General features: G+C 41.1%; 2 protein-coding genes across 2 annotated transcripts in view; both read right to left on the reverse strand.

Annotated features, from left to right (window-relative positions):
• Positions 1-176, reverse strand: part of RABGGTB (Rab geranylgeranyltransferase subunit beta) — a 19,436-nt gene extending 19,260 nt beyond the window's left edge. The window contains exon 1 of the mRNA XM_006021763.3: positions 56-176. Coding sequence (XP_006021825.1) covers positions 56-58 — 3 coding nt within the window. The 5' untranslated portion in view covers positions 59-176. The remainder of the gene's footprint in view (positions 1-55) is intronic.
• A 6,591-nt stretch (positions 177-6,767) lies between these two features.
• Positions 6,768-12,729, reverse strand: part of ACADM (acyl-CoA dehydrogenase medium chain) — a 19,437-nt gene continuing 13,475 nt past the window's right edge. Inside the window, exons 10-11 of the mRNA XM_014519052.2 lie at positions 11,843-12,091; positions 6,768-8,109 (exon numbers count right to left, since the gene is read on the reverse strand). Coding sequence (XP_014374538.1) covers positions 8,038-8,109; positions 11,843-12,091 — 321 coding nt within the window. The 3' untranslated portion in view covers positions 6,768-8,037. The remainder of the gene's footprint in view (positions 8,110-11,842; positions 12,092-12,729) is intronic.

A 12,729-nucleotide genomic window follows, 5' to 3' on the forward strand; every position in this document is an offset into this window, starting at 1 on the left:
CACCCCAGCCCGCGGGAGGAGGCGGCGCCCGCTGCGGGTGGCGAGACCAACCCGCCATGTCGGCGGCGCCCGTGGGCCCAGGGGAGGAGGCGGCGCCCCCGCCCGCCGCCGCGCAGGACCCTCCAGAGGTGTCCGCGGCGCTGCCTGCACAGCGGCGCCCGCGCCAGGGCTCTGCTGGCTGGGGCGGAGTCCGGCTGCTGAGTAGAGGTGACTGGCGCGCTGCCTGCCCCGAGCGCCGCACGAGGACCCCAGCTGCCTGCGCAAAACAGCAGCGCCCACATGACTCCGCCCCCCCCCCCGCCCCATGGGCGCTCGCGCGCTATTGTTTTGCGCCTGCGCGGTGGGAGGAGGCCGCCCGCGCCGCGTTACAGCCCTGATGCGCCAGTTCCAGCAGCCGGGAGGGCGGCGGGCCCCTGAGTCCCGGTTACAGACTTTACACGATGACTTGGTTAATCAGTCAGTACATTTGGACGGGCCGCACAGTGCGAGGTATTGTCACGGGATCAACACGGCCGTCCAGCTATAAAAAAAGAAAACCCGCGACAAAGTTAGTGCTTAAAAAAGTGCAGCCTTATGGCTGGTTTCCTGCTTCCATTTGAACCTGTGGCAGGGCCCTCCAGGGCTAACTGCCAGGGAGACCTGCAGGCAACACCCTGCCTCCTCAGCTGTAGGAATGGCCCAGGGTCCCGTGCTGCCGCCCCGCTGGGGCCGTGCTCTCGGGGCCTTTGCTCTTTTAAAGGCTGGTATTTCCTTGGCATCTCTTGTCATCTGTTCAGGCTGCTGCTATCGCCCTGACGATATGTCATAATCCCACCTGAGTTTAGCGTGCTTTAATGCACTTTAAAAGTAGTCCAGAATTTACAAAACACTTTTTGCACATGAGCCTAGAAACTTCACTTCAATTTACCGGATACAAAAAATCATGAACCAAGTATAGACATCGGACTTACGGTGCATTATAACCCACCTGCTGTCCGATAACCCTAGGTAACCTCTACGACATTTTACCAACAATATTCCCCTCCTTTGCCCCCACCTATTTATTGTCTCCCATTCCCTCAGATCCTCACTACCATGTATTTGCATTTCCACAGACCTGCATTTTCCATAGTGGCTTCTATTCCACCATGGCGACATGACATTTCTTTTCTACCTAGAACTTTTACAATCTTTGAATTCTCCTCAGCCTGAAGAAGGGCGCAGGTATCCGAGAGCTTGCAAAGAAATGGCAAAGAAAGCCCCTTGCAGCTCCCCTGCTGTCTGCCTCCAGCACACCAAATCGAGGCATGGGTCAAAGTTGGGGAATTTTTGACGCTGGCCAAAAACGTTGCCAACCCCTGCTCTATAGAATTTCTAGCTGAGGAAGTGAATCAAATAAGAGCTGAACAGTTATGTGCAAAGAAATGAGAATCTGCAGATTTGCTGCTCTAGTTTTCTCAGTGTTGGTGCGCTCTGTTGGGCAATCTCTCAACACAGTAAACCACAGGCAGTCCCTGGACTTAAGATGCGGTTTTCAGGAACCAATTGTGTCCTAAGTCAAAACGCAGTCCTTGGACTTAGGACACAGTTGGTTCCTGAAAACCACGCCTTAAGTCAAAACATTGCAACTCAGAATCAATTTTCTCATAAGAAACAATGTTATAAATGCGGGATTGGTTCCTGAACCAAGGCCCAATACCCTATTTTCACCAAAAATACCCCAGAATTTTGTACTTGATCAATTATATGAGTAATATAGCTACATTAATGTATTTATACTGTAAATAGCAATCATATTGATTTGCAAGGACTTCTTTGAAGTGACTTTGCTGGACTTTTTGAAGGGCTCTTGGTTGGACTTCTTGAAGGGTTCTTGGCTGAAGTCTTCTCAGAAGTCTTGGCTGCAGCTTTTTTTGGAGTCTTGTCTGTTTTCTTAAAGTGTCCAAGGAAGTTTGGACAGATGTTCTCCAGGGAGATGAGCAACGCAGCGAACTTGTTTGCTGGCGTAGCGTCACATCGGATCAAGCATTGTAAAGTCAAAACTGACATCATAAAGTTGAAACAGGGTGTCAAGTTATAAATGTTGTAAGTGCGAAACGTAACTCGAAACGTTCTAAATCGAGGACTGCCTGTACGCAGTTTGGCAAGTCTGTATTAGAACACAGAACTCTAGACCAGAAAAGATGCAAAGAAGAAGGAGCTTGCTGCAAAGCAAGCAAGATGCAATATTTTTCTTGAAGTCTCAGAAGGAAATGGCATTCTTCCTTTGCTAGAATAAAATGCTGATTATTGCAACTGTATTATTAAGCTGTCTGTGTGTTATACACCAAAAGTGGGCACACTCTCAAAACAGGATAAAAAGATGTGTGATTATAAGTTTGCAAAGTACTCAGGGACCAGTCAGGATGAAAAATTTTATATAAAACGTAAAGTAGCATGTAGAGCTGTGCCAAGAAAGGAAAGTCTGCTAAATGTGAATTATGAATGTTGTGTTTCCCTATCTGCATTACTTCAATAACTTTGCATGATGGACCTTCTCCGACTAGATCATTTGTAATAACTAAACAAGATTAAAACACACAAGGAAGTCAGTTACCTGCGCTATAGATTGAATAGATTCTCCTCTTTGAATTACATCAAGCACAAAAGGCAAAAAAAATTAAACAGACCCATCAGTACTTTTGACTGGATATTACATTTCAGTTGGTGATTTGCCATAATAATGAATCACCCTCAAAAGAATCTGTCCAAGAAATTAAGTAAACAGGCATCTGAGAATGTGATCAAGAAACATCTGTCACTGAACTAAACATCTCAAAGGAAATTGCCCCGTTCAGCAGTTTCTGCCACATCTATTTCTATGTTTGGACTGATGGAAGAAATGACAGACTGCAAATGCTGAATGTACAAGAAACAAGATCATGTAAGTCACTGTAAGGCAAGTAAGCACTAAATAATCTCACAGATTTCCCAATAGAGCAAGCTCTAAAAGAATGCACAGCTTTGTGAAGTGGGAAGAAGAAGCAATCTCAAAGCATTTTGGTGGAAATCATTCTGCTTCCTTTTCCATTGCCTGTGTGACTCAACAAGTTAAAAGTTTAACTGAATTCCAGGCATGTTATGGTTAACCAAGTGAATTGGACTGATGAATCTTCTAAAGCAGTGGTTGTCAACCGAGGGTACACATACCCCTAGGGGTACTTAAAAGAGTTATAGGGAGTACGCAGAACTGATGTGGCTGATAATTGCTGTGTGCATGCGCGCAGCCCAGCCATATAGAGAGCAGCCAGATCTGGCTGGTAAGTCTGTTGTGGGGGAGGGAGTGGGGCAGGTGCTGCCCAGCTGGGGCAGAGTGCAGGATGCAGCCATGAGCAACTCGTACAGAGGGCATAGCAGTTCCCGCTGCTGCGTGCACCCTGGGAGAGCATGGGGCAGGGGGGTGCATGCACGGGGTGGGGTGGGGGCCCTCAGTCAGCCCCCTGCCTTAAAAACAAGAAAAAATAAAGGGTACATGTGCTGAAACTTTGAGACAGAAGGGGTACACTTGTTAAATAGGTGAAACCCCCTGTTCTAAAGACCCCAAGGTTAGAAAATTGCAGTTGACAAGGAAATCAAGATATAACAAACATCTAGAGTAGAAAATGGGGAGGATAGTCTACAATCAATCGCTCATTTTCATTGTCTTTTGCCTGTGTCACTCAACAAGTTAAAAATTGCCAAGCACAGAAGAGTTTACTAGAAGTTTAAATGCACAGTGCATTTTTTAACTTATTTTTTTCTTGAAAATTTAAAGAAAACAAACTTTTTAAAATCTAGTAATACTTTTACTCTGGCTAGGAGCCTTCTCTGAACGGTTTTACCACCTTTTATACACAGTGTGCCATGTTACCCAAAGGTTTTACAAAAGAATTAATAAGAGATTCAATTGAGATGGGTCCCTAGGCTGCACACAAAAACAGCGACCATCCTTGTCCCAAAGATCTTAAAATCTAAAGTCAGAATAGACAAAGGGAGGAAGAAGAAAGTTTTAGCACCAATTTACAAACAAGGCAATGCACAATTACGAATAAAATTTGAAAAAGCACTTAAGTCCTTTTTTTCAAAAGTGACAATTGAGCTTTAAATTTGAACGTGAGCTTTAAATTTGCACCCCCCCTGCAAGCACCGGCTGATCATTGCAGCTGCTCCCAGAAGTGGCCACAGCCACTCCCGGAAGCAGCTTCCGAGATCTGCAATGGGGAAACTCCCCCTGGGCAGTGAGATCTGCCACGGGAGAACCCCTCCCCCCACGGGTCCCTTCACCCCTGACTAAGGCAGCACGATTCGCCTGTGGTCCAGGAATTATGTGAGAGGCAAAGATTTTTGGGGGTATCTTTTATTGGACCAACTGCATGGTTGGAATAGTTAGACAAGCTTTCAAATCCAAGTATTCTTCATCAGGAGAGCCCCGAGTTTCTCTCCAGTGCTGCCACTTGCCCCAAGGAACAGAGCAAGGTTACTCTGAGATAGCTTCCTACCCAGTCAGCTTCAACTCCCTTACTGGACCTGGCAGCAACAGTAAAGAAATGTCAGCTCCAGGTGCCTCCTGCTTTAGGGTAGGAAAGAAAATTGGGGGACAGTGATTCGATCTGTTGATTTGGATCATTGTCCCGATTCAATTCAGTCGAATCCGAATCTGAAGATTCAATGCCAATTCAGAGAATCAGCAATTTGGCCACAGACACAGCTTTAAATGTTTTTTCTACATAATTTGAGGTACCAGGCACAGCTCACGAAAGCTAAGATGGTGGGGTGGATGGAGTGTCCCACAGAAGCACAGCAGGGGGCCCTGTGTGCTCAGCGGCAGACCCGGAAGTGGACCAGAAGTACTTCCAGTCCACTTCCAGGTCTGCCAGGTCTCCCCACCCCAGCTCAGCAATTAGCCGTGGGGGGACCCTGGGTGCCCCCCCAGACCCAGGAAGCACCGCTAGGTGCAAGCTTTCCCCTGTGCCGACTTGCGTCCGGCCAGTAATTCCAGTTGATAGAATTCCCGGTTACTTAAATGCCAGATAAAGATTTTACTGTGATTTTTATTTGCTCTTTTCTGGATTCTCCATGTAGTTCAGCTCTCGTGTGCTCAAAACTGAACACAGTGCTTCTGTTAAGGCTGGTTGGGGGGAGGGTACAGATGAGTTTGTCATGCCCAGTCTAAACTGCTCTTAAAAACACCCAAGGAGGGTGTTCCGCAATCTGTGTAGGTAATTTGCAACTTGTCCAGCTTCTCTTTAATAAAGCCATACATAGGGGGACTGGCAATAATATAGTAGTAGTTCTCTGTGTTTTTCCTTATTCTGTTTCTTCCTTTGGATCATTTTGATTTTTGTAGCTGTGACAACTTAAGAACACTTTGAATCGGTGCCAAGTGCATAGAAAAGCAGGAAAAAATGTTTTGGAATAGCTTGACCACCACAATGTAGAGATGTATGCCATTAGGATAATCTAGCCTACAAATTGGCAGGAATAGTCCCCTGAGAATATCTTCCTCCCTAGCTACTATGGAGCTAACAAAAGGCTCATTCCTAGCCCCCTGCCAAGGTGGTATATTGGCAGCATAGCACATCTTTTTACAATATAACTGCAAAAAGTGAGAGTTCAAAATAGATAAGTGACCTTCACTTTGTAGAATATTTTGGGGCTTTCCAGTACTCTTATTATCTTGAATTATATTGCAAATTAGATACATGACTGCTGGCAAAAAGCTGAAGCCATATACACTAAACTCCAAAAGCAGAGATTTTTTTTTCCTTTACAGAGGAAAGCAATAACCCTTATTCTTTTTAGGTAGCCAAGTAAAATTTTTCACTTCATTTTGGATCAACAGGAGTAAGAGATACGTATAAGATATGTCAGAGTTTTGCTTAAGTGTGGCCCAAACAACTAAGACTCAATTGTACAAGGAAAAAAGTGAAATGGTATAATTAACATTTCAGAAGTCAATATCACAAAACAAAAAACCTATCTAACTCCTGTTTTGTTTTGTTTTGATCACTTTCTTCCACAGAACCATCATATGAAAATAAAGGTCTTTCAAATGTACATGTTTCTTTCTCAAGCATGGATACAGGCTTCTTGGTAAGTTCTGCAGTGGTCATCGTCTTGCTGTCATACAAGCTTGCTTTACACGTTTCCCTTCAGCAAGCCGTTACATTTCAGACTGACAGAAGAGATAAAGGTTTGCTACTACTACCAAGTAAAGTATACACCTGGTATTTGAAACTAACCACTTAAAAAAGAAGCTTAGACAACGCTCTCCCCCTACAAAAATGATTCCCTCAGAGCTAGCAACTTAAAAGCAAACACTGAACTAGTATTTCAGGAAAGGAAGACGTGGGAACACTTTTTGAATACTGCCCAGCATTCACTTAAATCCTGAATTTAGCTAGGTTCCCAAAACAGATAGAAGACATCTTTCTGACTCTGAAGTGGTGAGTTACTTCCTCTAAGAGCAATGTTAATTATTCAACCTCTGGCTTTGACTGTGATAGTCAACTGCAAAAGTGGTTTGCGATACCTTCAATGAATATGTAGGAACTACATTATAATTACCAAATGATTCACAAAGATCATATAGTCTATTTATTGTTAGCTGGAAGTTTGGCCTTATTTAAACACAATTTAAAATGCAATGAACTCAGTATCTTATTAGGAGTAGTAACCTCTCACACTCTCCATTTTCTGTTGCAGTCTCTTAGAAAAAAATCACTCCCAGTGTGAAAATAAAAACAACAAGAAGAAATAGCACACATCTCTGTTTTGAGAAAAGGATGCTTTTTATTACTGTAATTCAGCAGTGGCAGAAACACCTTTTTAGTCATAAAATAACCCTGACAAAAAACAGTACTGAGTTATTTACTGTTTCTAGCCAACACTATACTTGAATTTATGAGGTAATATCTATGTCAAATATGATTACTATAACCAAAAATATGGCACAGTAATCCTTAATGCTATTTTGAATGCACACAATTCAACCTAAAACTTTCTAACCTGAGTGATTGTACTTCCATTTTTCTACTATAACAAATACATTAGCGTGCATATATTTCTTGAAAGTTGTTCATAGTATTTGCCTACAAAAAGAAAGGTTTTTTTTTTAGAAAGGCTGAAGAGAAGAAAAGTATAACAAGAGAGTATTTCTGAGGCACTGTAAATACATACCCAAAATAAACTGAATAGGAAAGTTTCATCATTACTGGATTCTGATAAGTAAGGCAAACAAATATCATAGTATGATATATCCTTGTAAAAATATATTTTGCTCACATAAGTAGGCTTTTGAAGACAAGTATCTTACAGACAATATGCAAGTAGTAATTCTGCAGCTGCAATATGAAAGATTTTTCTAACATAATCACAGTTTAATTTGTAAGCATATGGTATGACTTAGCAGAGCATAAAAATTCATCTATACTTCATTTTAAATGTTCTGAAAGTGCAAGTGTCCAGAACCCAGAAGCTCTAAAACCTTGAAGAAAATGAAACCTACTATTTTTTAGACCACATGCAGCAGAATGTAACCCCTGAGAAAAAAAGAATAGTAGCTTTACTGACTATTTCAATACATGTTCTTCATTTAAGATTCATAACTGCTTATACCAAATTAAATAACAAAACTGCAATTTACTTTAATGGGCGAAAGTTTGGAATATTATAAAGTTGGAGAAATTCTAAGGAAGTCTAGTATTTTAAGTTTTAATTTTTAATGTTGTCACTAACAATGAGAAGATCCCTAAAGTCTTCTGATACTTATATGATTTAATTGTGAAGACTTCTGACAGGTAAAATATGCTCAGAAAAACACCATTTTAGAAGGCCAAAGATATGCTTTAAAAAATAACAACTTTGTAAGCCACAAGGAGGAAGAAAACTCAGTTATATGAGAGAATGTACAGAAAACACAAAAGTTTGTGAAAGAAATGTTCTTATACTTCTTCCACTTAAAAATATATTAACAATCTCTTTCTTTAATGAGGATATTGAGAGAGATTTTCAATTCCAGACCAATTTATAGAAATGTCTTTAAGCTTTAAACTTGCTAATGTGCTCTCGGGCTATGATTAGCCTTTGGATCTGAGCTGTTCCTTCATAGATCTGAAAAGAAAAAAAATTAACAATATTAAACTATTGTTACATAGCTTTTAAAAATGCAGAAAAATCTATTCAGACACAGCATACAGAAAAATCTAAAAAAGCACAAACAGGTTAAATCTTTAATCCTGTCTGGGACCATAGATGAAAAGTAAGGAGATAAAAAAAAAAAGACTTGAAAACAATAATAGTGAAACTGGACAACAACAGGCTAAGTGGAAGGAATTATTTACAAGAACACCGAAAATCACTTTCCCTGTCTCTTGGCCACTGTAAATTCAATGAAGATCATATAAAAAAAAAGAAAGAAAAAAATGGGTAGACCTCTATTTCCTTTGTGAACCTAAAATGGCAGTTTTTCTAGCTGTGTACATGGATGGTTGTTATAGGCCCTGCTTCTGTGCTGTGGATATGTAAGTATGCATGTGCAGACTTGAGCACGCTCAGTAGGTTATGTAGTGGTCAGGAATATCCTGAGTATCTGAACCCAGGCCTCTGGCTTTCTGGGCCAATGCTCTAACCACTGAGCTGTAGGGGCTAAAACACAGGAGAGCCCTCTTCCTTCTCTTTTGGCATTTAACACTCAATAGTCATGGGTTTTGTGCTGGCTATGTTTTTGCATTTAGATGCAGTTATGCATCCAGAATGAGACCAGGTACATGACATACCTGCCAGGCCAGTTTGTAGCCTGCTGAGCATGCTCAGTCGGGGTGGGCACATTTACTCACCCACGGTACAAGGGAAGCAAAGTTAAAAACTTTATTAGTGAATGTTAAAAATCGTAGTTAGTTACGTGGCTTTGTAGAGAATGAAGAAGATACAGGATCCTAGCATGGTGGCTACATGGTACATAGTTGGTGTAAGCTGAAACACTTTAAAATATGCATTTGGTCATGCAGCCTATATTAGCCCGGGCCTATATTAGCCCGGGGTGGGGGGGGGAAACATTACAGTGCATCGCTGTGAGGAGGATACAGGACCCTACACATGACAACTGTAATGGTGCAGAGTTGTGAGTTGGCAAGATGCACTCAGGTACAGGTTTTAACAAGTCACTTGCACAACCAGAAAGCTGCCATTCAGCATTACACACAAATGCATTTTGTTCAGCCTGTAAAATTGAGTTTGAGAACAGCCACGTAGATAAAAGGAAACTGCTTATGGTAGAAGCTTCAGTACCTCTGTATCTACATTTCCTTAAACCTCAATTTTCCATCATCGCTCTCCCTTCTTACTTACCCTCTTTGTCACCTTCTGTTATTCCATTTTTCTCCATTTCCTTTTGTTTGCTATGACCCAGCCCCACACCACTATTCCAGTGTTCATGCCACATTCTCATATATTCCCTCCCACCTTTTCTCTTATTATTTTCCATTACTCCTGTGTTCTAATCAGTGTGCCGGCAGGAAAACAAAAACACAACTACAAAATATAAACTAAGGTTTCAGTGTTAATGCAGACATCTGTATTATGGTCTCTGTCCTTTTCAAGTACACTAAAACTGAGAGGAATGTATGGTTTAGTAATTAAGGCCAGCCCTGGGAGTTCGGACTTTGGTTCCAAACTCCTTCAAAGGCTTGCACAAATTTGGCAACTTGCTTAAGGTTACACGGGCTCAATTTCTCTACTTTTATAATAAGGTGCTGCTAGGTTCTCTGATCAAAGACACTACAAAGTATCATCAGAACACTGAAACTTTTAAGTCTTGTTAAGGTTCACAAGGACTTCAGTTTGAAAGCAACTGGAACCAGCTTTAGGCTCTTAAGAATTTTCTGCACTTTAAGCACAAAGGCCATTTTCAAAAAATGAAGTTGCATAGACAGAGCTTCTAAGATCAGGATCATTGTTGCTCAGATGTGTAGTTTAAATTAAACTGAGAACAGAACGTGGTGAAAGGATTATACCAGAACACCATATGGGAGAATGTACCTAATACTGAGTACAATCAAATACAGAAATAAAAGAGTAGGAGGAAAAGAAAAATGTTCAGTTATGAAGCATATGGTCAGCAAGTATATACCATAGGATGAGGCAGTAATAAAGAAAGGCTGACAATGACGTGTAAAATATAATCAAAGACAAGAAGCACATAAAATACCATATCCATGTATCCAAGAGTGGAATACTTCCTTTTAAAATGAAAGTGGATAAAAGCGGTATGTCATTTAAAGATTGTTTCCTCAATCTGTAAACAAACGTGGTGGATCATCTTTTTCCTTAAGCTACACAAAAAATAAAGGTATTCCCACCTACTCCCCAGCCAGAAGCGTGACTGGATAAAATTGTTAGAAAATGAATTACACCACAGCTGGTGAGTAATTGATGTCTGAAGAATTAAAACTCTTGAGACCACATTCAGAAGGATGCTGTAAAGAAATTCTTTCTATTACCGGGGGGGGGGGGTCAATACAAAGTTAAATAATTAAGCATGTTGCAAGCATTTATAAATAATGAAGCATGTTGCAAGCATTTATAACAGAAAATCAATCAAAACCACAAAAGAAAATATTTTCAGGATTTAAAAAGAAGCCGAAGTCAACCAACAAATAAATGGAAAAAAGTGTTGCTTGAAATGAGGTTAGTAGGAATAACCTTAAAACCAGTAAGACCCAAAGATGACTACAGACAAGTTGGAGCACCTGTCTGATTATTGACCTTCCTTTTGAGTCCAATAGAGATTTGATAACAAAAAATCCAAGTCTCTGGGTGGAAGACTTAATACTACAAATTCTTACAAAATAACTTTGAAATCAGAAAGTCCCAGTCATTTTGGATAATAGCAAAATTAAATAAATTCCCAGAATCTGATCCCTTTTAAAAGCATCAAGTCATATGTGAATGCATTCCTCAAATATAACAGGAATTGCTAATATAAAAATATATTGCAAAAAATTAATACCACTTGTATAAATAAAACAAAACCATATCACAAATCCAAGGCACCCTGAGTACACAATTAAAAAATCTGAGGAGACAATGACAGAGGTGGAGCTGCTTTGCAGTAATTTATGAATATCTATCTATGTTGATCCGATTAATGTCAAAGCTTCCTTCATAAGTGCAAACTCTCTTCAGAATGTCAGAAATTCTAACCAGTGAAAAAACAGCCCATGAACAGGAGTGTATACACATTCCAGCTCTCCAGGCAAAAGACAAAAATAGGGCTGTTTGCTGGCCCACTTCTGCTGTTAGGAGAGCCCATTACTTGACAGCCTGTCCTCTCCCCTGCCCGAGAAGGGGGCAGGTTATCAAGACAGCCCACAAGTTTTTAAATTGCCATGTGTACAGCCCAGATGGGTTGCATACATGGTGATTTAAAGCCAGATGCGTAGGGAAGCAGGGGTGGGGAGAGCTTCCCCAGTCCCAGTTCCTGCTTCTTGATATTTCATACAGGTTGGATATAGAATAGAGCTCACAGATAAAACTTGAAAACAGCAAATCTGGGAGGGGTTGCAAGAATTTTGGAAGACAGGGTAAAAATTGAAATTAAATCGATAAATTGAAAAAGGGTCTAAAAACAACAAGATGAAATTCGGTAAAGAAAAGTGCAAAGCACTACAGTTCAAATAGTTTCTCTCTTTTAAACTTGTGTATCTATGCCCCCAGATAACAGGTGAATTATTTTAAGTCTGTTTTTCATATTCAGCAGTCTATTTTTTAAGTTAGTAACCATTACTTGTGTTTATACACTTAAGTTGACTTGTATAGGGTTATTTTAATGATTTGCTTTACTTACCTGGTAGATTTTGGCATCTCTCATTAGTTTTTCTACTGGATATTCACTATTAAATCCATTTCCTCCAAAAATCTGGACTGCATCTGAAGCTACTTGGTTTGCAATGTCACCAGCAAATGCCTTTGCAATGGATGCATAGTAGGTATTTCTGCGACCAGAATCAACTTCCCAGGCAGCCCTTTGGTAAGCCATTCTAGCTAGTTCCACTTTCATTGCCATTTCAGCCAGCATGAAGGACACTGCTTGATGCTATGATTGGTGAAAGAAAAAAGGTTAATATTGCCTACTTAAGAATTCTGTATAGAACATTAAAAGAAAATACAATATATTTAATATTGTTATATCAGAATTGAATTAATTCTATTGCAGATGTATATAGGTGGGGATGGCAGGATATTACAAGTCCAGGAAGGATTTTAAGAGATGAAGAATTAGAAACTACTGAATGACAAGACTGAGTTTTGAGTGATTTGAATTATTCTGTTTCCCTACCTTGTTAGTGGGATCTATATTGCAGCCTACTATTTATTCTAGTTATCACAGAAAATCAGGGTTGGAAGGGGCCTCAGGAGGTCATTTAGTTCAGTCCCTTGCTCAAAGCAGGACCAGCCCCAACGAGATCATTCCAGCCAAGGAGCTTGTGCCCAGGGGGTGGCGGCAGCACAGAGCTCAGCTGGGCAGGGTGTGAGGGAGGGTGGGGGGTATGGGAACTCCCCTCCACAGTCCCCCCATAGTGCGTAGCCCCAACAGGCAACGGTGCAGCAGCAGGCGGGGGTACTTGTGCTTGGTCCTGGTGCCAGCGCTGTGCAGCGAGGAATGCAGCCCCAGCCGGGCTGTCTGTATCCCCGGGGCTCCCTACACAGCCACACCCCCTCACAAACTCTCCT

This window comes from Alligator sinensis, unplaced genomic scaffold, assembly GCF_000455745.1.
Source record: "Alligator sinensis unplaced genomic scaffold, ASM45574v1 scaffold853_1, whole genome shotgun sequence".
In the NCBI taxonomy this organism is placed as follows: Eukaryota; Metazoa; Chordata; order Crocodylia; family Alligatoridae; genus Alligator; species Alligator sinensis.